Here is a 25,914-nt window from a genome sequence, read left to right on the forward strand (position 1 = left end):
ATGTAACTCAGTATCTTTTGCAGGTACATAAGGTAAATGGTCCTAGTGTTTTTTGTATTTTTTATAGTGCTATGAACATAGGGGTGCATGTACCTTTTTTGTTTTTAATAGATCTTTACTGGAGTATAATTGTTTCACTATACTGTGTTAGTTTCTGTTGCACAAGGCTTATCAGCCACATGCATACACATGTCCCCATATCCCCTCCCTCTTGTGTCTACCTCCCACCCTCCCTATCCCACCCCTCTAGGTCATCACAAAGCACCGAGCTGATCTCCCTGTGCTGTGCTGCTGCTTCCCACCAGCCAACTATTTTACATTCGGTAGTGCATATATGTCGATGCTACTCTCACTTCACCCCAGCTTCGCCCTCCCACCCCATGTCCTCGAGTCCATTTTCTATGTCTACCTCCTTATTCCTGCCCTGCAACTACGTTCATCAGTACCTTTTTTTTTTTTAGATTCCATATATATATATATGCTTTTAATAGAACTGTTAGCATACGGTATTTGTTTTTCTCTTTCTGACTTACTTCACTCTGTGTGACAGACTCTAGGTCCATCCACCACACTACAAGTAACTCAATTTCGTTTCTTTTTATGGCTGAGTAATATTCCATTGTATATATGTGCCACATCTTCTTTATCCATTCATGCAATGATGGACATTTAGGTTGCTTCCATGTCCTGGCTATTGCAAATAGTGCTTCAATGAACATTGTGGTACATGACTCTTTTTGAATTATGGTTTTCTCAGGGTATGTGCCCAGTAGTGGGATTGCTGGGTCATATGGTAGTTCTATTTTTAGTTTTTTAAGGAACCTCCATACTGTAATTTTTATCGGAGTATAGTTGATTTACAATGTTGTGTTAGTTTCTGCTGTACAGCAAAGTGAATCAGTTATATATATACATATATGTCCACTCTCTTTTAGATTCTTTTCCCAGTCCTAGTGTCATTAGTCAGGCTTAAAACTAGTGTTTGCCTCATAACCCCCTATTAGGGACTGACTAACTAGCAATGCTGAAAAATCAGGATATTATGAAATGTTCTGTTTGTTAGTGCCATGAAGTTTACTACATTTTTTCCCCCTGTTCTCCAACTTGGGGGTAAACATGACTGAAGACTTGAGATAAACTTACTTATTGTAAAAACCAAATGCAGTTAGATGATCATCTCCCCACCTGCTACTCACAAACCCACCCTTGAGTCCTGACAGTCCAGTTCTAGATCACTTTAAATAAGCTTCCTCCATTAGCAGCCCCTTATTTTTTTCCCAATTAAAATGATTAATTGGAGGGGGGGAGCATTAGGTGGCCCTCTCTGCCCTGAGAGAGATGCTGGCTTCCTACCCGCTGGGGTAAAAACTATAAACAAGAAGGGAAGCTTCATCTGATGAAGTGTTTACTGTTGTGGCCAGAGCTGTGTCCTGTGGCCCATTACGGTTCAATTCAGCTTTTCAATCTCCTCCAGTGAAAATTCTCTGCCTGGAACGACCTGCTCCTTGGACAGGCTTTTGCCACCCTGAACCTGGTGTCAGAGAAGGGGCTTCTGGGCCTTGCCTAGGCTTTACAAACGCTGGGATGAAGTCCCAGGGCCTCCAGCTAACTGGGTGCCGTGTTGCCAAGAGCGGGTACGAACCTCTCACCTGTGAAAAACGTTTTCCGGGAAAGAGGATAATGTCAGGGAGCGTAGGCTCAACAGCTGGACTGTTTGTATCTCAATCCTTCGCTCCCCACTGGTGAGGTGAGTGACCTTGGCCAACCGGCCCCACCTCTCTGAGCCAAAGGACTTAAAACAGTACTTAGCACCTAATAAACATTCGAAACCATAGCACTTATGATCATGGTGTGTTTTATTGTTTATCCCAGTATAAGGCACTTAAAAAATATATGTCTTTTTTTTTTTTAAAGAAAAAGGACTCATAAGTGAACGCATTGGTAATTATTATCAGAATGATACACGATCATTTCCTAACTGCTTTCTGAACCTATCACCACTGGGGAATACTGCTGTTTGGTTACTTTAAAAATGGTGAGAATTTCATAGGATTCCCTATTCGTAGCATATTCTTGCTGTGTTTTGAATCAATTATCTTCCTTATTAGGTTTTTGGAGAAGGAGATTTAGAAGTTTCATTTCAATTACTTTTAATTATTCCCATATCCTTCCCAAACCCAAGTGCCACAGTCTAGAGCATTTTGCACAGGTGACGTGACTAAGAGAGCTCCAGTCCGTGGTGATTAAATTCTCCCCGTTTCCCCCAGGAGACCCACATCCACACTGATGGTCCTGGTTCACATTGCTCACGTCCGATTCTGAAGTTACCACATCCCAGGCCTCAAACGCATGGCTTATTCGTTACGCCTCTTACTGAATTCCCCTTCTTGATCTCTTCTATCCCCATCTGTTGTAAAGAAAGACAAATGCGAAGCAAGAATGCAGCAGAACTCTAAAACAGGAGCATTCTAATTTTGAAAATTTTTAATTTCTTGCCACATAACAATGAGCTATGGTGTGTCACCGATCTGTAGTAAAATTAACTTCTTGTCTTTTGTTCCTTATGAATTTATTTATCCAGTTATCTTTCTATTTAATTTCACATGGTTTTGCTACACTGACTGAAGCTTTTTAACATGAAAGTCTTTTAATTTAATGGACTTTGCAGTTCATTTGCAACCAGTTTTTTGTGTTTTTGTTTTGTTAGAATGACTGAATGCTACTGCATAACGCTGTGAAGTTTTCCTGGCAGGATGGCGAGTACCCAGGCTCCCTGTCCACCAGGATGACTGCTGGAAAAGGCGGCATGGATAAAATTACGCAGTGGTCAGGAGCCGCAGAGAAGCAGCAGCGAGGTAGATTAAACAAAGACAATGCTGATTTTAACCCATCCACGCTCCTTGGTCAAGGGATCCTGCATCAGCACATCTAATCAAAATTGGTGCCAATTTAGATAACGTGGCTGAAAGCACTGTTTTTGCCCCACAGGAATTTCTGCTTGGTTTCTGAAGAACTCTGCATCAATTCCCATGTTTTCTGTCAAAGAAGACAGAGCTAAGAGTCTCACAAACGGAGGATGATTCCGATCACACGAGAACATCCACCTGCGGAGGGAGTTACTGCAGCAGTGAATGCGAACGTGAGTGAATAAGACGTGCTGCCCATGACTGCAGAGGCGGCCTTTTAGGGCTTCGGTTCTAGTCTCCGGGATGAGGTTTTTGAATATGGACGATTTATGTGCAAAGGTGACTTTTCAGGCCGCCATGAAGGTAAACTCGAGCTTTGACTTGTATCCGCTTCATCATCGGCCATAACAGATGCCCGAGACTTTAAGAGTAAATGTCGGCTACTCAGCTCCTCAGCCAGATGAGTTTCTGGCTCTGGTAACGGAACACAATTATTTGTTTTGTTAGGAAGGAAAGGAGATGATCTTCGTTTTGCCTAGCATTTGGGGAGTTGTGACCACGGTTTACTATAATCAGATGACTTTTGTTCAAAGAATCATCAGAGATCACACTTGGATATCAGGGTGTGACTGAGATCGATAGGTTGACATTTACCATATGATGCCAGAAAACCATCTAATTCAGAGCAGAGTTGAGAGACACATCATTAGGAGAACTTATTCAATCACCCATGCAGAGAGATTCTAATAATATCATTTATTCTTTCATTCCCAGGCTCCTCCCCTCTCTTTTGCATAGGGAGGGCAGTTCTATTTTAAATATCATTTACGACAGGACCTAGCTCTCTCATTGAAGCGAAAGGACATAAATTCACAAATCTGCCTGGTACACTTTTTTATTTCAATATGGGGTTGTGTGCAGCTGCTGTTTCTTCCAAAATGAAAAACCAGTAGAAGTGAAAAGTGAATAAATCATAATCGGCAATCATTTTTTCTTCAACAAATCCATCAGATCGTCTTCTATTCCCTTCTCACTCAGCTCATCTAAACTGTAGTATCGATGGACGATCTTCTCAGCGGTGACCACCACGACTCGGAGCCCGTGGGTGTCTTTGCCCAGCTGGCATCCAATGGCAGATGATACCACCATGTCGAGGTCCTGGTAGGTGCCCCCGGCATTTCTGTGGTAGTGGCCTGAGAACACAGCTTTGATACCTGCAGGGAAGGGAAAAAACATTAGGGGGCCAAGGATTTCCATTTAGGTAACTTGGGGGCTCCAGTGGTTTCTTCTGCGAACAACACATATTATTATAGTAAATGCATAATATTATTCAGCATATGATAAATAAGAAGGCAGCATATGTGACATCCACAATCTTTTCAAGGATAACTCATATATATATAATACATTATTAACCTGTTTCTTGTAACTCATACAGGAAAGTACTAGGGGACAAGAGAAGGGAGAAAAGGTGAATGACCTTGGGAGAGATGAAGGAAATATTTTGAGGCCTATATAACAGCCATAGAGTAGAAGGTACATGTCTATGAAAAATAATGTTTATCAGAAAGATAGATCAACGGAACAGGATAGAAAGCCCAGAGATAAACCCACACACATAAGGTCACCTTATCTTTGATAAAGGAGGCAAGAATATACAATGGAGAAAAGATAGCCTCTTCAATAAGTGGTGCTGGGAAAACTGGACAGCTACGTGTAAAAGAATGAAATTAGAACACTCCCTAATACCACACACAAAAATAAACTCAAAATGGATTAAAGACCTAAATGTAAGGCCAGACACTATAAAACTCTTAGAGGAAAACATAGGCAGACCACTCTATGACATAAATCACAGCAAGATCCTTTTTGACCCACCTCCTGGAGAAATGGAAATAAAAACAAAAATAAACAAATGGGACCTAATGAAACTTAAAAGCCTTTTGCACAGCAAAGGAAACCATAAACAAGACAAAAAGACAATCCTGAGAATGGGAGAAAATATCTGCAAACGAAGAAACTGACAAAGGATTAATCTCAAAAATAAACAAGCAGCTCAATATCAAAACAACAAACAACCCAATCCAAAAATGGGCAGAAGACCTAAATAGACATTTCTCCAGAGAAGATATACAGATTGCCAACAAACACATGAAAGGATGCTCAACATCACTAATCATCAGCAAAATGCAAATCAAAACTACAGTGAAGTATCACCTCACACCAGTCAGAACAGCATCATCAAAAAGTCTACAAATAATAAATGCTGGAGAGGGTGTGGAGAAAAGGGAACCCTCTTGCACTGCTGGTGGGGATGTAAACTGATACAACCACTATGGAGAACAGTATGGAGGTTCCTTAAAAGACTAAAAATAGAACTACCATATGATCCAGCAATCTCACTGCTGGGCACATACCTAGAGAAAACCATAATTCAAAAAGAGTCATGTACCATAATGTTCATTGCAGCTCTATTTACAATAGTCAGGGCATGGAAGCAACCTAAGTGTCCATCGACAGATGAATGGATAAAGAAGATGTGGCACATATATACAATGGAATATTACTCAGCCATAAAAAGAAATGAAATGGAGTTATTTGTAGTGAGGCGGATGGACCTAGAGTCTGTCATACAGAGGGAAGTAAGTCAGAAAGATAAAAACAAATACCGTATGCTAACAAATATATATAGAATCTAAAAAGAAAAACGTTCTTAAGAACCTAGGGTCAGGACAGCAATAAAGACACAGACACAGAGAATGGACTTGAGGACACGGGGAGGGGGAAGGGTAAGCTGGGATGAAGTGAGAGAGTGGCATGGACATATATACACTACCAAATGTAAAACTGATAGCTAGTGGGAAGCAGCCGCATAGCACAGGGAGATCAGCTCGGTGCTTTGTGTCCACCTAGAGGGGTGGGATAGAGAGGGTGGGAGGGAGATGCAAGAGGGAGGGGATATGGGAACGTATGTATACGTATAGCTGATTCACATTGTGATACAGCAGACACTAACACACCATTGTGAAGCAATTATACTCCAGTAAAGACGTTAAAAAAATAAATAAAGGAACAGCTGGATGGAAGGAGAAAAAGGTTTGAAATAGGAGAAGGGATAAGGAGGTGGACTTGTCCCTCTCTTTTAAACAGATACCTTTTACTCATTAATTCCTTCATATTTCTCAGGAATCTCTGAGTCCAGGAGCCAAAGATAGGGCCAGTGAAATAACAAAACGTGAAGACATGTATGCAGCAAGGAGAAGGTACACGTTCCACACCACGAGAGAACAAGCTATTTACAAGCACTCCTTCAAATCTCTATAATTGACACCCAATTCAAATGCCCACTGTTATTCATTGTTCACAGGATACAGCTTTATTTTGGAAGCTGCAGTGTTCTCATTGTGAAAACGGAGATGGGATTTAGTAGGTAACATCTTCTCTGGTTTAAATGTCCTTCTGGTATTTTGTATGTGCAAAGCTGTCCTTACCCCCAGCCAGGAATCCTGACTCTAGGAAAAGCTGTTTTAACTTATCATTGGTTGCTTAGTGCCGCAGAGATCAGCCACCCAGGACTGGACTTGCTGGTTAGCCAACGGGCATCTAAGGACTTCTGGTGTATCTTATTCATCTTAGGACGTGGAGAGTACACCTCTAAGAATTTTTAAAAGCGTAAATCATATACTATGGTATATGTAATCATTTGTTGTCTAGCATCAAGATTACTGACAGCTATATTAAAATCTTTTTGAAAAAAAATAATGTTTATGGAGTTCTAATCAAGATAGCACAGCATGGTCAACATTTAATGTACCTCCTCCTCTCCAAACTTAGATCTATGATGGATAAAATATTTTTAAAAAAACCAAAGGACAGAGATAGCTTCAATACCAAAATAAATAGCTCTATGGACCAGAAAAAAAGCAGGAAGGCAGAGTAATGAGTGGGAGTTGAGCTCTTACAAGATAATCAAGATTGAAAGCACTTTCTCTGAGATGAGGCAATAAAGGCTGGCTCCCGGCTGGAAACAGGGGTGGTGTTAATAATACCTCCGTTTATGGAAGGAGACTGAAGAAAACCACCGCTGCCCTGTTCCAGGGTGGTGGTGGGCTGGTACACCCTGGTACAAGCACTCCAGAAAAAAAAAAAAAAGGACCTGATTTGTAATGTTTACTCATTTCCATGGAGTTAACATTCTCACGATGGCCGATTTCAAATGACCAACGTGATGTCACTGAACCAGAGTGGTCAAGAGATGCCCAGGAGCACACCCACCACCACGGAGTGTTCCCAACACATATACGAGAGCTGTCCGCAGCCAAAGAGCAGGGGTGAGAATAATACGGAGCAAGATAATTAGAAAATGGTTAAATGTCGAGTATGAGCATTTATTACCCTTGCGTCTTAATATAATTTACTTAATGATGAGTTTGTATAATTAAATTCTAACAATGGCTGTTTAACAACCAACTCACACAATTCTCTAACACTTAATCATTGGTTTTCATGTGTTGGTAGGAGCTGTCTCCAGCACAGCACGGGGTGAAGGCTTATAGCAACCCACGGGTCTAGGGAGGAAGGACAGACACAGGTTCAAGTCAAGAAACCGAAACACGGTTTCGCAGGATGACTGGAGGGCCAGGACTCTAAAGCACTATCGTGAGGCCTGGTCCCCGATGGGGGCCGAAACCCCTGCACAGGGAGAAGTCGGTCAAGAGGAAAAGTGAGGGAAAAACCACCGCCTCCCCCGCTGCAAATACCCCTTACCCAAACTGAACCTGAAATAAAAAATTCCACCATCCGTGAAAATTTCATGCTAAGTAAGACAGTCTTCAAACTCTTCAATCGGGAATATGAATTCACTTCAGGGGAAATCAATGATATAAACTGTCTGAGAAATACTTAAAATAAATGTTTAGGATATCAAACGTACTCAATAAAGGACAAATATCCATTAAAAAGAACAAGATGTTGTGAAACGAAACGGGCATGAATTGAATGAGAAGGGTTGGTAATGGAAATTTAGAAATGGTGGACATAAAACATATGAATTAAAATTTTAAAACAAAACCCTCAATAAATGGGATAAATTCTAGACACGAATCAGACAGGGAATTAGTGAATGAAAAGGTAGAAATGTGGAGCTGAATCAGAAAACAACACAGACACCCAGACATAAGCAATAAGAATGAGAAGTTCAAAGAACCCAAAGGATGGGTTATTTGGAATTTTCCAGAAAGGAGGAACATATGGGTCTTCAAATGAAAAGTAATAATAGGATAAATAAAAATCAATTTATACTGACATATGCCGTGGTAAAATTATGTAGCATCAGAAAGAAAAGTCTTAAAAAGATATCATGGTGGGACTTCCCTGGTGGTGCAGTGGTTAAGAATCTGCCTGCCAATGCAGGGGACACGGGTTCGAGCCCTGGTCCGGGAGGATCCCACATGCCGCAGAGCAGCTGGGCCCGTGAGCCACAGCTGCTGAGCCTGCGTTCCAGAGCCCATGAGCCACAGCTGCTGAGCACGTGTGCCACAACTGCTGAGGCCCGTGCGCCTAGAACCCGTGCTCCGCAGCAGGAGAAGCCACAGCAATGAGAAGCCCGCGCACTGCAACGAAGACCCAACACAGCCAAAAAAAAAAAAAAAAAAAAGATATCATGGCAAAAGTACTATAAAGGGATGACAATTAGACAGGTAGCAGGCATCTCAGCCATAAAAGAATCAGGGAGTAATACTTTCAAAATGCTGAAGGCAAGTACTGTGAACCTCAAATTTTGTACCTAGTTAAACCATCATTCAAGTTTAAGGGCAAAACAGATACATGTTTGGACATATAAAGACTAAGAGTTTACCACTTCTCAAAACATTATGCCGAGTTAAAGAAGTCAGATGCAGAAGGCCACATATTGTATGACTCCATTGATAAGAAATGTCCCGAATGGGCAAATCCACAGCGAAAGAAAGTATATTAGTGGTTGCTGGGTGAAGAGGGGAAAGAGGGAGTGGGAATGACTGCTAACGAGCACAGGGTTTCTTTGCAGAATGGTAAAAATGGTCTGGAATTAGACAGCGGCAATGGTTGCACAGTCTTGTGAATATATTAAAGCCACTGAATTTTGGAGTAAATGGTACGGTATGTGAATTATACAGCTCAATAAAAAAAGATTGTTTTTTTTTTTAAACCCATATGGGAAGGGGAGGAGGCTAGAATGATCCATGTGGTAATGGATTAGAGTTGGAGACATCAGTATGAACTTGTGTTTACCTTAACGTGTAAACCCTGCTGACATCTGGAAATATATATAGATGTGTATGTACACAGGTTAGTAGAGAGACACACATTTCTTGCTCTGTCAGGTGCAAGTGCCTAGGAGCAAGGACACATGCTAGCAGGGAGCACACGTAGCAGCCACATCTTGGTTTCTACTTCTATTCTCCAACAAAAGGAACTATGGATCCTTGGAGAAATGGGTGTCTGTAAGACTGGGGCAGGAAATTTATTTAAAAAGCCACGAGTCTATACTAATACAAATAACTGACTGAATAAATGTGGGGAAAAGAGACAAACATCCCATACAGAAGACTAACAGATAATTTATGTGGAAATTCCTCCTTTAAGGAGGTGGAGTATAACTCCCTACCCCTTAGGTATGGGCTGTGCATAGCGACTTCCTTCAAAGAGTAAAGTATAAAGAGGGTTTTTTTTTTTTTTAAAAAGTAACTTTACAGTGGAGAAACTGACGAACATCAACAGTGATGATACGTCAGGTTGATGGTATGTACCTTGATATGACTGGGATTAAAACACTAATTGACCTGTGTGGTCTTCCTCCCTTAAACCCATAATTCTGGCATGAAAAAGACATCAGACAGATCCCAATAGACATTCTATAGAATACCCGACCAGTACTTCTCAAAACTGTAAAGGTCATCAAAAATAAGCAAAGTCTAAGAAATGGTCACAGTCAAGAGGCACCCACACCAATGGAATACTACTCAGCAATAAAAAGGAATCAACTATTGACACAGGCCACGTCTTGAGTGGATATCAAGGAGATTATGCTGATTTTAAAAAGCCAACTCAAAAGGTTCCATACAGTATGATTCCACTTACATAACATTCTTAAAGTGACAAAAATTATAGATATAGTTGCTTAGGAGTTAGGGACAGGGATGAAGGGGGCTGGGAGTGGGTGTGGCTACAGGAGGGACCCTCGTGGTGAGAGAACTGTTCTGCATTTGACAATGATTCAAAAAAGGTATGAAGGAAATACGATCAAATTGTTTAACCCTTCTTGTTAGTAGGGTTCTGGGAGACTTTGAACAGAGCTCTGGAGACTACAGCCACTCTCCAGCAGCAAGAACTGAGACCCACCTGCGGGCAGGTGTGGGTCTGCCAGCCCTGGACCATGGCTAGGGATGGAAAGGAAGATGACCCAGGTTTCCCTACTTAAAACAGCCAAGGGTGGAGAGAAACAGCTATTTCCATTGACTGTTATTAGGATGCAAACAGATACAACTCATTTCAGAGGGTAATTAGGTGCTATTAGGTTCTGACATTTTGCTGTGCATTCCCCTTGACCCAACACCACGATTTTCATATAAATTTATCCTTCAGAGATACCCAGAGAAGAGCCCACAGATGTAGGTGTGTTTGTGGGGACAAATAAACAGTGCTCACAGAGGCACTGTTTGTAATATTCGTTTATGGGAGACTGGATAAATTATAGTGTGTGTATTTTAAAAAAAAAAAAAGGAGGTTGATTTACATGTACCGGCACTGAAAGGCACCAAATATATTATTAAGTATGAACAGCAAGATGTAAAAAGAAGTGTTGTGTGATCCTGTTTTTGTAAAATAAAGATAACGCCCGTATAAGAGGGTGTGTGCTTGAGTTTGTACCCCCAGCTGAATGGGGGGAGAAACAGACACTAAACTCACACAGGTGATTTCACCACCAGGGTGGTGGGGTGGGATTAGCAAGGGCGGGCATCACTTTCTACGTTTTTATTACTATAATGTTTGCAGTGATCATGCATTGATTTGGCGATCACAAACAAACATCAAGGTGACGTGCACTGGGAAAGAATGACGACAGGAGGGACGGAGGTGCTGCCACACCAGGGCCAGAGCTGTGTGGCTAAAAGCTGCAGCTGGAACCGCTGGGTTGGGTGCATCGCCGTTAAGTTGGGGAAGTGAACAGCTCCTGATCACTCAGGCTGGAGGGCCGTGAAAATGACTGCTTCCTCCACTGCCTTCCTGGGGTTTCCGAGCCTTACGGCCTGTGCCGTCAGACGCCCAAATGGGAGAGTGTGCGATTAGACCCACCTCGGGGAGCTGCTAACGGCCGGTCGGAAAGCACTTAGTATTATTATTTGGTTGTATGCTAAATTATGTTTATGAAATTTGGCTCTTTAGGCCTAATTCATAGTTGCAAAATGTACTATTCTGGAAGGAATGTTTGGCAATTTTGAAAGTTGCTCGCATTAGCCGTAATTAGCTGTGAAAACTCATTTATGTTTAGACTTCACGCCGTTATTCGTTGGCATTCGCAGAGACAGGAGTGTTAACGGGGACTGTGCCAGTGACCGGCAGACCTTTCAGAAGGGGTCTCGGTGGACTGTGGAGAGCCGGGCTTCTCTGCCATCAGCGTGGCCCATCCATTTCCCGTCCCAGGTCCCCGGGGGCTCATCATTTACTGATAATGTCCCAAGTCACAGAAATGTGACCAGATGAGGATTTTTAGATGAGCAAAGAAGCCTAAAGCGGACTAGAAATAAAGATGAAAGAGCTGTCGGCAAGCAGAGCTGCTGTGTTCAGAATTTTCTTGCTTCTGGTAAAAGAGATCCCCCCCTCCCCCCTGCCCAGTACAATGAAGAACTTGACATTTCGGAGTCCTGAACAGGAAATCAGGCAATGACCATGTGATAAACTTACAACGGGATGGTCAGGCAGGAGGCTAAAGTCTGTCTCAAAGTAGGGACGTATGAAAGACTCTCCACTCTCCTGGGTTCTGGTGCAGAGTTCAAGGCTCTGAGATATTCCCAGTTGGCCCAGGGAAAAGCAAAACACAGGGATGAGACTCAGGTGGGAAGTGAGGGAGCCTCCTCTTGGGTTGGAACCGGACCCAGGAGCCTGGTATTTGGTAGTGGGAGTTTCTACTTCGCACCTCCTGGGAAGTCCAGGAGTTCTGAACCCCAAAAATGTCTACTGATTCTGTCCCAAAGAAGGGCAAACACTGAGGCAGAGTGGGTCGAGGGCAGCAGCAGCAGGATCCTAAGAATTTTTTATTTTATTTTTTTTGCAGTACGCGGGCCTCTCACTGCTGTGGCCTCTCCCGTTGTGGAGCACGGGCTCCGGACGTGCAGGCTCAGCGGCCATGGCTCACGGGCCCAGCCGCTCCACGGCATGTGGGATCCTCCCGGATGGGGGCACGAACCCGTGTCCCCTGCATCGGCAGGCGGACTCTCAACCACTGCGCCACCAGGGAAGCCCCCTAAGGACTTTTTAATCCACCATCTCCTGAATCCTCCCAGTAGACCTTTGTCCTAGGGACACAGGACTCATCTCCATTTTACAGATGAGAAGACTAGGCACGGAGAAGTTAAGGAACCAAGGCAAAGCTACTCAGTTAGAAATCAGGGCAGCCGGGATCAGAACCATGGTACTCGGATGTAAGAGCTCAGGTTCTTGCAGACTCAGGTTCTGCCCTCTGGGACCTTGGGCAGGTTACTGACCTTTGTGAACCTCGACTTCCTCATTTGTAAGACAATAATAATACCTGTCTCACGGGTGGCAGAGAGGTTTGGATGACAGCTCGGATGCTGGCAACGTGTGCCCAGTAAACAGCAGGTGCTCATCATGCCCCGAGGCTCCCCTGCTGGAGTGGGACGCAGACATGACCAGCTGGTCTTGCAACGTTCAGGCCCTGCCACCAGGACCTGCAAGAAGTTTTACTTATGTTGGTTTTCTACTAGCTTTTTAAAATATAATTAATTAATTTCATTTTTGGCTCTGTTGGGTCTTCGTTGCTGCGCGTGAGTTTTCTCTAGTTGCAGCGAGTGGGGGCTACTCTTCGTTGCGGTGCGCGGGCTTCTCATTGCGGTGGCTTCTCTTGTTGTGGAGCACGGGCTCTAGGCACACGGGCTTCAGTAGTTGTGACACGCGGACTCAGTAGTTGTGGCTTGCGGACTCGGTAGTTGTGGCTCACAGCCTCTAGAGCACAGGCTCAGTAGTTGTGGCGCACAGGCTTAGTTGCTCCGCGGCACATGGGATCTTCCCGGACCAGGGCTCGAACCTGTGTCCCTTGCATTGGCAGGCGGATTCTTAACCACTGCGCCACAAGGGAAGTCCTCTACTTGGGGACGCATTGATTCACAACTCGATAGCGGTAGAGAATATATTAATAAATCATGGTTTTCCTGATGGGGGATTGATTTTAGTGGTGTTTAGTGGTGTTTTCAAGAGTTGTGCAGAATTTCCATTCGGACTGTTTATCAGTCATCTGTGGCTGACATGCCTCTATGGTGCCTTGAGTATCACGTATAGATTGTTTTTAAATTATGAACTGCTGTAAGGAGTTCTTACAAGCATCTCCTTAAATTACCACCAGGAAAATCCGCAGCAGAGACAGCCCCTGCATCAAGAGTACGCCCTCCGTGGCATTAGCTTCATATTTATTTCTCCATGGTATCAAGTCATAAAAATGCTATAAAAGCAATTTTTAAGCTGTCCTGATTCTAATTCATTTCAAATCAATCAGAGGATTGGGATACAATCTCCATATAATTTAATATTCTAATATCAGAAATGTGCCTCAAATCAACCAGGAAATCGGGATGCACCCCGGTACAATTTGGGGCTTAAAAACTGATGTCCTTAATGTCTTTAGTGTTACTTAGGCTTGGAAAGTGTGAACAGATTCTAATTGGGCAGTTTTTTCTTTTATCCTGAGTATACACTTATGAAAATGCTTGGCATCTTTACATTGCCAGCTGTAGCAGTGAAACTTGTGTCACAAATCATTAGTCACACTCAATTTATTCTGTCTCAGTGGTAAGGAAAAATATGGGACTCATAAAAGAAAAAAAGAAAAGGAAAATTTTAAAAAGGAAAAGGTTGGTGTGAACACACAGAAAGCAGGCATAAATAATCCCTCCTGCAGGTAAGGAATTTCCTCAGCAGGCAGCCAAGAGGCAGGCCTGGAGACGGTGATCCCTGCTGGCGGCCAGTGGCCTGGGATGGCTGTGAGGCAAAGGGGGAGAAGCAGATGTTTCTTAGGCAGGGCTGGAACGTCAGCTGCTGATCCAATATCGGGGTTAAGGCCCACCTGACTCATTCAGTATGACATTCTTCATATTAAATTACAATTTTGAGTTGCCAATTTGGGAGTTATAGATTCCAGTATAATCACGCTCAGCATTTTCCTGGCAGGTATCTTTCCAGATGCCTAAGTGTCCATGGCCCATGGCTGCCAGGGACTGTGGAGAAAGGCAACGGCCTGCTCCCCGTTCTTCGGCTGAGGCAGGATGTTGTTTCTTCAGCCAATTCGAGGCAATAAACATTTGCAGAGCTCCCTCTCGATGCCAGGTGTTGGTGGAGCCTAGCGGGGCACCCAGATCAACCATTCCTAGCAATCAAGAGCTTAAAGTCTACAGCTGGGTAGTACTGGAAAGTGCTTTCATAATAAAATGCAGAAAGTAAAAATAACACGGTTTAGCGGTGTTTTATTTACAGAATATCTGCTCTGAGCTGAGCACTTTGCACGTGCATCATCTCAGGTAAGCCTCATAAGGACCCCCCACGAGGAAGATACTGTCCCCTTTTACAGATGATGGGATCAGGCACAGAGAGGTTAAGTAACTTGTCCAGGGTCACACAGCTAGGATTTGTTACCTAGATCAGACTGACTCAGAAGTAGATGCTCTGTCTACCACCCTGGAGGTCCAAAGTGCCACGGATCACGGATGATGCTGGGGCCCAGTAAGAAGGCTTCCTGGAGAGGGTGGCTTCGACCTAAACACGCCCTCAGCTTCTTCCAGTTCTTTGCTTGTGCCTGACCTGGGACTTGAAGGGAGGTCATGATTAGGGTAGTAATAATAATAACAAGAAGCAGCAGCAGCAGCAGCATTACTTATGGAATGTGCACCATCTGCCAGACATTGTTCTGAGCTACTTTACATGTTTTTTTAATTTTAATTTTTATTTTTTTTTGCGGTACGTGGGCCTCTCACTGTTGTGGCCTCTCCCGGAGGCCACAGGCTCCGGACGTGCAGGTTCAGCGGCCATGGCTCACGGGCCCAGCCGCTCGGTGGCATGTGGGATCTTCCCGGACCGGGACACGAACCTGTGTCCCCTGCATCGGCAGGCGGACTCTCAACCACTGCGCCACCAGGGAAGCCCCATGGACCTCCTTTTGAGGATCACCTGTAACTTAATTGACCCGGGGTCTGCCAACCTTTTCCGTAAAGGGCCAGATAGTAAATATTTTAGGCTATTCAGTCTCTGTCGCAACTACTCAACTCTGCCTTCCTTTGTGACATGGAAGCAGCCGTAGAAAGTGTGTGAACACATGTGTGTGATCCAATAAAACTTTATTTACAAAACTAGAAGGAGGGCCACCCCCAGTAATGGGGGAAAAGTATACCAACTTAAAAAATACATTTGGGTGATCAAAGGTCAGTCACGATTTCTTGATTCTTCAAAAATTGGAAGCTTCTGTGCTTCTCCCAGATAAAGTAAACAACAAAGGACAAAGTAATTTGTAGTTTAGTTTATAAAACTATGGATGCCATTCCAACCAGAAGACACCAGCATATTTGCCCAAGAGAACACTGCTTTAAAGAACACAAAACTGGTCAATTATTCTATAAACAGGAGCACCTGTCCTGATGGTCAGAGACTTCTGTATCTACCTTAAACTAAGAGTGTTCACATCCTTCCATCTAAAAAAGTAATCCAGACCTGAAATATGGAAAAAATTGTTTGCTGACAATTTTTGCTTGAAATTAAGTAGCTAATGGACTTACAGAGTAAACAAATGCACCAATAAGGGAAACTATAAAATTTAACCAGCATACATTTTACACTCAATAAATATAAATATACACTGTTGAATTAACCTCCTAGTTGTCTCTCACACAGACAACGTGATGTGGAAAGAGCTCTGAGGTGGCACTGGTCAAAAAGAAATGTAATGTGAGCCTCACGTGTAATTTTTGAATTTTCTAGCAACTCCATTAAAAAAAGTAAAGAAATAACAGGTGAAATTAATTTTAGTTATGTATTTTATTTAACCCAATGTATCTAAAATATTATCATTTCAACATCTATTCAGTATATAAAATATTACTAATTTTACATCCTTACTTCCACACTAAGTTCTTGAAAATTCAGTGTGTATTTTACACTTAGAGCCTATATTGAACAGTGTGGGGCAGATGTGGAAATCCAATTCCAGCATTGGTACTTTTTAACTGAATGGCCTTAGTTTCATCATCTATAAAATGGGGATAATAACAGCTACTCTGCAAAGCTGCTATTGTGAGAAACAGCTCTGCTGTGCCTGGCACACAGTAGGCACCAAATGAATGAAAGCCATTTTTATATTAATTAATTAAAGCACTGAGTATTTCTTTAATAGAAGTTCTTAATTATGAATATCATACAACAAGGCACAAATACAACAAGGCACTTTTGCAGAGCAAAAATGATAACTACACCACATGTACAAGTAGACAAAAAAGGCTGGCTCCAGGGTCATCAGTTTCCAAAGTTTACAAGGAGGTTGAACTGCTGGGTCAAAACACACCTCCCCCTTTTGGGTACAGCTTAAGGTATAACTGAAGAACCATAAACTGTGCATATTGGATCAGTTTTAACATATGTACACTCCTGGAAACCATCACCAAGATCAAGGTCATGAATGCACCCATCACTGTCAGTTTCCTGGTGCTCCTCTGGAGTCACTCCCTCCCTCCATCCCTGTCCCAGGCAACCACCAACTTGATTTTTGTTTCTATAGATTAATTTGGATTTTATATAAATGTAATCGCACAGTATGCACCTTTCGGGGAGGGTGGTTCTGGTGTCTTTCATCCAGCATGCTTTTTAAAGATTTCATGCAAGAATCATGGAAGCATTAATTTTGAAAGATTCATCCATGTATCAATAGTTCATCTTTTCATTGCTGAGAACTATTCCATTGTATAGATACCCCATAATTTGTTTACCCATTCAACTGTTGATGGACACTGGAAGTTGTTTCCAGAACTGCCTCAGCACTTTTGATGAAAATTGATTAACCATATAAATTTGGGTCTATTTCTGAACTCCCTTTTCTGTTCCACTGATCCATTTATCTTTTAATACCAAATGCCTAACAGTCTTGATCACTGTAGGTTCATAGTTAATCTTGAAGTCAGATAGGATAGGTCTTTCAACTTTGTTCTTCTTTTTCAAAACTGTTCTTCTATTATAGGTACTTTGCATTTCCATAGAAATTTTAGAATCTGCTTGTGGATTTCTACCCAAAATAAAACTGCAGGAATTCTGATTGGTATTATGTTGACTCTATAGATCAATTTGGGGAAAATGCCATATTAACAAGTCTTCTGATCTATGAACGTGGTCTATCTTTTCATTTAATTAGGTCTTTAATTACTCTCTGGAATGTTTTATAATTTTTAGGGTAGAGAACTTAAGATATTTTTTGTTATTCCCAGGCATTTTATGGTTTTTGGTGCTACTGTAAATAGAATTATTTTTACAATTTCACTTGACAATTGTTTGCTGCTAGTATATATTGTACATAACTGTATTAAGAATACAATTGATTTTTGTCTATTAAGTTTATATCTGGGGACCTTGTTAAATTCATTTTTTAGTTCTAGAGATTGTTTTGTAGATTCCTACGATTTTCTAAGTAAACAATCATATCACCTGCAAATAGGGACAGCTTTACTTCTTCTTTTGAACCTTATGCTTTTTCTTGCTTTTTGTAATGGCTGGAACCTCCAATAAGATGTAAAACAGGAGTCCTGATCTTAGGGGAATCATTTAGTCTTTCATATTCCCATAGTTTAGGCTTTTGAAATAACTGTCAAATGATCCTTCAGAAAATGAACCAATTAAAATTCCCACCAAGGGTGTGAGAGTTTGGTCACCGAGATTCCATTCCCTGCTTGATCTTTCGAGGAAGAGCCTTGAAGAAGTTAAAAAGGGACCCTGCCCAGGACAACATACGTTTCTGTTTACCCAGAACTTCTGAGTAACTGCTGCTGTTATTCTATTATGCTGGGTAATCCCTTTCATTTCACTCTTAACGAAGCCCATTCACACGATTTACTCTGCGGGACTCCAATGGCGTCCCCACTAGGCTCCTTCACAGGCTGGTGTGTCCGTCCGCCAGCTGCTGGGCAGGTTGGCTGCTAATGGCTCACAGCTGCCCTTCTCTGGAGACCTGAATGACTGAACCGAAGCCACGGCACGCAAGTGGTGACCTCCCCTTGAGGGCTGGGGGTGGGGGAGGGGCACAGCCCACGACGGAACAACAGGAGCGTGCAAAAGGCCAGCCCCCAAACCATATATAGTACGACTCCATTTACACGACATGTCCAGAACCGGCACATCTATAGAGGCAGAAAGTAGATTTCTAGGGCAGGGAGGGAGGAAGGGGTTGGGGAGGAAATGGGGCAGTGACCGCTAATGGGATAGGATTTCTTTATAGGGTCATGAAAATGTTTTAAGATTGACTCTGGTGGTGGATGCACAACTCTGTGAATATACTAAAAACCACTGAACTGGACATCTTAAATAAGTGGATTGTATGTTAATGGTATGGTATGTCAATAAAGCTGTCATGAAAAAAATAAAAGGAAAAAAGGGAAGAATGACTATAATAGTATTAGCTATCATTTGCTGAAGATCTCCTACAGGCCAAGCACCAGGAACAAGACCCATTATATGCATTAATTCGAACTCTTCAACATTCTCAAAGTACATTACCGTATATGGGGGATGGGGGAGTCCCCCACCACCTCCACTCAAGGTGGGACCACCTCTGGTGAGATCCCTGCTCTGGAGCTCCTGCAGGATCAGGCTGAAGTCCGACTCCAGCTGAGCACATATCCTTCTTAGCTCTGTCGCCTGCCCTGTCCCGTTGTTACTTCCTTGTTCCCTCACGTGTCCTCCAATCCCAGTCTCAGGCTCTGCCTCCAGAGACCGCGACCTAAGAGAGTTACTTCGTGTGGACCCCTTGCCATCACTATCGCTCTATTTGTGAAGCTCAAGGGCTCACCAGCCACCTGGCTTCTCCCGTGGTCCCACCCACTTTATTTATTTTTTTTTTTTTGCGGTACGCGGGCCTCTCACTGCCGCGGCCCCTCCCGCCGCGGAGCACAGGCTCCGGACGCGCAGGCCCAGCGGCCATGGCTCACGGACCCAGCCGCTCCGCAGCATGCGGGATCCTCCCAGACCGGGGCACGAACCCGCGTTCCCTGCATCGGCAGGCGGACCCCCAACCACTGCGCCACCAGGGAAGCCCCCCACCCACTTTAAAAACGACAGACTTTCTATCAGAGCCTCAGCTTGCTCTCTTCAGTGGTTTTAAATTTTCCATTTCACTAGTTATGTTTTTCTGCTTTCAAAAGTAATGCATGCCTGGGCTTCCCTGGTGGCGCAGTGGTTGAGAATCTGCCTGCTAATGCAGGGGACACGGGTTCGAGCCCTGGTCTGGGAGGATCCCACATGCCGCGGAGCAACTAGGCCCGTGAGCCACAACTACTGAGCCTGCGCGTCTGGAGCCTGTGCTCCGCAACAAGAGAGGCCGCGATAGTGAGAGGCCTGCACACCGCGATGAAGAGTGGCCCCAGCTTGCCACAGCTAGAGAAAGCCCTCGCACAGAAACGAAGACCCAACACAGCAAAAATAAATAAACTAATTAAAAGTAATGCATGCCTTAGGAGAGCAGTTGAATAAACTGTGGTACACTCACAGTTGTAAACAAACAAACCGAGGAAGATCTCCATAAACTGATACTGAATGATTGCAAAGAAAAATGTGAATAATGTGCAGGAAAGCATATATAGGAGCCTACCTTTTGTGTAAGGAAGGGAAAATAAAACACACATTGATGCATGCAACATACCCTATGCAAATAGATCAGAAAAACAGACCAGAAAAATATACTTGCAATATCTATTGCAAACAATAAAAAAATCAAGCAATTGGGGTAAAATGCCAGATAAATCCGGGTAAAGGGTATATAGGTGTTCTTTTTACTTGCAACTTTTCTGTAAGTTTGAAAATATTTCCGGACAAAAAGGTTTTTTTCAAAAAACAAGGCATGCTTGCTAAAAATAAAATCAAATATTATAAAAATACAAGGCACTTTAAAAAAGGAGGAGGGAAATCTCTTGAAATCTCTCTTTCCATTTTAGGAGTTCCGTGTGCCTTGTCCAGATAATTTGAATGGCTGTACTAATAAAAAACAGATGTAAGATATAGGTCTATAGAAATACACACATACACAAATACATATAATTTCACAAAAATGGGAGATGCTATCTGTGAATTTGATCCTTGCTTTTATTCACTCAACAATCTGTCTTTTAATTGTTCCCCTCAGGACATACGGCTCTATCTCAGAGCTGCCGTATAAAACCCTGAAAACTGTATCTGTAGTGTGTACAATCTAGGCTGTCAGATGATCATTCTATACTTTAAACTGGGAGGTCGGGACATTCAGAGTCTTCCAGCCCTCCAGGGACTGTTCAGGTACTTGGGGACACCCAGTGCAGCTTCTCAGAGAGCCTTGGGGGCCCTGCGGCAGTGACTCCGCAGGGAGGAAGGTGTCCATTTGCCCAGCCCCAATGGCCAGCTCCCCAGGGAGGGGCCCATCCATTCCTGTTTGCTGCAGGATCAACAGCGCAAGAAAAGACTCTCTCAGGTTAAAAAGCACCCAAGCCAGGCAGCCCTGCCTCTGTACCACTCGACCTGGGGTAGGGGTTTGGGGGGTTAGCTGCTACGGGAGTTGAACCCCAATCTTCTGAAGGGCGTGAGCAGCCATAGAAGGCTGGAGATGACTTCACTGCCAGGGGGTCAGGTGCTCCCGGGCTGGGCCTCCGCTGGAAGCCTGGGTGGGGTTCATGCCACCCTTTCTTTTGTGGGTGCTATGAACACACGAACATCTGGCCACCTCAGGCATTTGCTCAGATGTCTGGTCCACATGCTGCGGGAAGCATCTGGCTTGTCCTGAGGCTTCATAGCCTCCTCTTGGGATTTCTCCTCTCTCTCTTTTTTGTTTTGCTTGCGTTGAAAGTAATGGCCCAGCTATTGAAATGACCCTTCACCCGAGGCCAAGAGATTTCTTTTCTCTATAGAGTAGGAGCTGGTGTCAGGCGAAGAGATTTCTTTTGTTTTAAATTTTCTCCCCCGTTTCGTCTCCTAAAAAAATAGCCATGTAAATTCCACTTTTACCTCCCCTAGATAATCATCAACAAAATGATACTCTTCCCTTCCCAAGGCTCCTACAAGAAGGTGGGAGGGTGGGGGGATGAAACCACAATTCTCAGTGGCAGAGAAGTAGCTCAGAGAACACCGAGGGGCTGTGCATTTCCAGCTCAATCAGGAAGGGAGTGGTTTTGCTGAAAAAGTTCCCAAGAAGCGCGGGTGGAGAGAGATCCACTGATCCGTCATCACGCCCACACGGGAGGCGGTGGGGAGGGCCCCGCTCCTGTTTGTCACACGCATCTCCACCTTCACCACCACACCCCCTCACGAATGTCAAGGCCTGCACTCCCGCCTTGGGAGGACGTGAGCTCCCAGTCCCGGGCACAGAGCGGTGCTGCTGGGACATAATTCCGCTCGGGGGCCGGAGATGCCTGGCTGCCCTCATGCGTGCAAAGCCTCCAGGGTCTGCAGTGAAGCATCGCTTCTCCACCTGGAGTTGAGGATTAATTATGCTCCTACCACCTTCAGACTCACTCCCCTTTATTCTTCTTCTACATGGGAAGTATGAACAACTTTTTAATTTTCCCCTTTCCTGATGACCTGGAAATTCAAAACCTGTGTGTAGTACACAAGAGGAGAGCTGTATTTTCTTAATATTAATATTTGGTGGCTAGAAAAGCAGTGGCAGCTTGGGGCAAGGGCTCAGGAGATGAAGGCTTGAACCCCAGCCTGCCACTGCCAAGCTGTGAGCGTGGCATGTGCGTCCACCTCTCTGAGCCTCCGTTTCCCCCACTTGGAAGGTAGGACTAATGCCAACCACCCCCAGGTTCAGAACTGTGCCCAAGGTCACACGGCAGGAAGCTGCATGTGACATACTCAGGCGACGCTCAATAATTATACCTTCCTCTCATCCTTCTCTAAGATTCTGATCAGAAGATCTTTTTTTTCATTTGCACAAATTACATCTTTTTCGCTATCCACAATTTCCTCTTTATTTTTAAAAGAAGATGGCAGGCTTGTGTGTGAGCTGGAGCGTGGGGCACACAGTAAGGTTTCAATCCAGAATGGACAATTTTCTAGATTTCCATTACCCAGTTTCCATGCCCTATCTTAAACACAGCTGTCAGGACAAGAGGCTCATTAAAAAAGATTGTTTTGACTGACGGCATGCTCATGTATCAAATTGGAAATCCGTCCAAAAATACTGGAGGGAGGTAGACAGAGGTAGCAGCAAGCCACGGAAGGGAGATGTTGAGCAGCGTGGCTGAAGATGAAACTTACTGGGGAAAAGGGGCTCTAGCTCGGACCAGGTAGGTCCACGAGGGGAGCTCTGCGCCATCGAAATATCAGGACCTTGGGAGAGTCAGCTTCTGTTTTAATAACCGGGGAAAGAAAGATTCCAATCAGGCAGAGATGCCTTAAAGAACACAGCATCTGCCTAATTAGCGTGCTTTTCCATGAGCCCTTTAGATAGCAGCCTTCCCTGGGCTCTGCCCATGCCCTTCTCTGCTCACTGGATGACCACAGCCTGTCGTGACCTCAGTCACCCCACCTGCTGACGACTCCGAATCATTTCCCGGCCCAGACTTAGTTCTCCCACTGCTCGGAGGACCTCTCTTCCTGATGTCCCTGCAAGTACTGCCAACTCACTCTTTCCGCCCCATGCCTGCTCCTCCTTGTGGGCTTCCCTGGGCCAGCACACAGCCACCTGCTCCAGGGATGTGGGCTGTGCATCCCATTGGTTTTTCTGCCTGAACATGCTCACAGCCCTTTCTGTTCTCCATCCTCAGGGCGGTCTTTGTGGCCACCTGCTCTTCCCTCCTTTCTGCCCCCAGGTGTGTCAGGATGACATTCAGCTGTCAGCGGCTTAAACAAGCAAAGGATGTGCTTGTATTTACCTCTGATCTGTCCATCAGACAGGAGGTGGGCAGTCAGGGTGGGTGCAGCTGCTCAACAATTTCACTAAGAATCCAGGCTCCTTCTGTCCTGCTCTGCCATCCCCAGCTTGTGGCTTTGTCCTCAAGACTGCAAGATGGCTGCAGGGCTTCCAGGCATTATGTCCAAGTTCCAAGCAGGAAGAAGAGGGAAGGGCCAATGAACGCTTTCCAGGAAGCCCCACCTGCTAAATTCCAGGACTGGGACATGTAGCCACACTAGGTGTAAGGAGGGCTATAGGTGTTTCCAGCCTGTCATACGGTGCCCTGAATAAAACCAGGGAAAGAAGGAAGAAAAATGCATCCTGGACAGACCGGGCAAGGTTGACTTTCTCAAATGCAAAACCCGATTGTGCCACTTCTCCACCTAAAACCCTTCCATGCTTCTCCATCACCTTGGGGCCGGATCCGGCTCCTGTTCCGTGTCATCCAACACCTGAGCCACACTCTGGTCACCAAGCAGCTCCAGTGCCAGGCCCAGTACATGCCCGGCTGTTCTGTGGCTCCGGCCTCAGCTCATGCTCTGCCCTGTGTCTTGAGTGCCCACTTCCTGCCCACATCTGCCTGCTGAACTCTCACTCGTCCTTTATGACCTGCTCCTCTTCGCGGGGAAAACATCCCTGGCCAAGGCGGACTGGGCTGATTCTCCTTCCTCCCGTGCTTTGCACATTCCTCTACTTTTGTCCTGAGGTTTCTTGCTCCCATCCTGGTGTCCCCTGCTGGCCTGTGAGGACAGAGACCAAGGCTATCTAACTAAATATCCATCCCTAGAATGAAGATAACAGGGCTGCTGCTCTATAAATGACTGTTGAAGGATGGATGGATGGATAGAGAATGAATATATCAAATTTGTGGCAACTCATAAGCTACATTTTAGTAGGTGTCCTGGAGGAGAAACTCAAATCTCCCCTCTGCCAATATTATCTAAGGAAAAGCAGAGTACCAGTATTTACTGATATTAAAAAGAATTGCCATGTTCCTTATAAACGTCCGCTTCCCCAATTTTAAAAAGGGAGTGTTAACAGATCCCTCACAGAGTTGCTGTGAGTTTCAGAGATGATGTGTTTGAGCCCCAGCGCGGGCTCACTAACGCGCCCTGCGGACACAACACTTTTCGGTCCTGTTTCTGAAATAAAGTGTAAATGTGGGTCCTTCCTTCCTTGCTGTGCGAAGCAGTGCTGGTTGCCTCCCGATATTCATGCCCTTCCTTTTCCTCTTTGCTAAGAGGATCCTGATTCTGCTCTGGCAGGTCATGGGCTGCGTCCGCAGAACCAGGATGGAGGCAGTTCTCTTCCTACGACCACCCACGGGGCTAGGAAAGGGTCTGTGGCCAGGTCTCGGTATGCGCTGTGGGAGGATACCTGCTGAGGGTCCATCCTGGGAAAGGTGTTGCTTCTTTTATTTTTAAAGCCCACTTTTCTGCCTCTTGGGGGTTGTCAAGTCTGAACGTTATGCCCAGAACTACAGCAGCCATCTGAGAAGGTCCAAACTAAAGAGAGGGCCACACTGGGTGTGTGTGTGCAACGGGGGCGGTGGCGGGGACAGGACAGCAGAATCACAGTAAGATCCTGGTCCCTAAGTTAGGCTTGTCTGAGAGCCTGAACCACACGAGATAATAAACTTCCTTATTCTCTGAGCTGGGCAGGTTGGAGTTTCCGATTACGTACAGCCAAAAGGAGCGAATACTATCCTATCCTTTTTAGAGCAGTTAACTCGTCTTTTGGAGTGACCAGTGATCTGCTTTTAGACACGACATAAGTTGGCCTTTGGAAGCTCTTACAAGATAATACAAAACGTCCCAGGATGTTTCCTTCATAGGGTGGGGTTCAACAGGACTCCAGCAGAGTGTTGTCTTGTCAGGGATCTTCTTTTTTTTTTTTAATAAATTTATTTATTTATTTATTTATGGCTGCATTGGGTCTTCGTTGCTACTTGTGGGCTTTCTCTGGTTGCGGCGAGCGGGGGCTACTCTTCATTTTGGTACACGGTCTTCTCATTGCGGTGGCTTCTCTTGTTGTGGAGCACGGGCTCTAGGCACGCAGGCTTCAGTAGTTGTGGCACGTGGGCTCAGAAGTTGTGGCTCGCAGGCTCTAGAGCACAAGCTCAGTAGTTGCGGCACACAGGCTTAGTTGCTCCGCGGCACGTGGGATCTTCCCGGACCAGGGCTCGAACACTTGTCCCCTGCATTAGCAGGTGGATTCTTAACCACTGCGCCACCAGGGAAGCCCCTGTCAGGGATCTGCTTGACATGCTTTCTAAGCCTTGTGAAATTGCTTTCTCAAGCATCAAGCACTCAACAGGACCCAAGGCACAGACCCAAGGCAGTGCCTGGCACAGAGGAGGGGGCAGGGCTCTGGGTAACCTTCGGCCATGTCTATATGACAACTTGGAGGCAATTTGGAAGTGAGAAACAGACAACACACCACAGAGTCAGAGTGTGCTATTATTAAAAGACCCAAAACACAGTCAGCTATAAAGAACATCTCCTCCTCCCTTAGATTTTAGTCTTTCACTTGTGGGTAGAAGATATGAAGTGTGGAAAATGCTAAGCGGCATAATCTTTTGAAAATAATTGATGGCTCTGTAACTATTATCCTTAAATACAAGTGTCAGTGGAG

At 44.5% G+C, this 25,914-nt stretch overlaps 1 protein-coding gene across 1 annotated transcript in view; it reads right to left on the reverse strand.

The window, feature by feature from the left end:
- Positions 1 to 3,785: 3,785 nt before the first annotated feature.
- Positions 3,786 to 25,914, reverse strand: part of CPPED1 (calcineurin like phosphoesterase domain containing 1) — a 114,208-nt gene continuing 92,079 nt past the window's right edge. The window contains exon 4 of the mRNA XM_060031765.1: positions 3,786 to 4,120. Coding sequence (XP_059887748.1) covers positions 3,891 to 4,120 — 230 coding nt within the window. The 3' untranslated portion in view covers positions 3,786 to 3,890. The remainder of the gene's footprint in view (positions 4,121 to 25,914) is intronic.

This window comes from Delphinus delphis, chromosome 15 (assembly GCF_949987515.2).
Source record: "Delphinus delphis chromosome 15, mDelDel1.2, whole genome shotgun sequence".
Taxonomy (NCBI): Eukaryota; Metazoa; Chordata; class Mammalia; order Artiodactyla; family Delphinidae; genus Delphinus; species Delphinus delphis.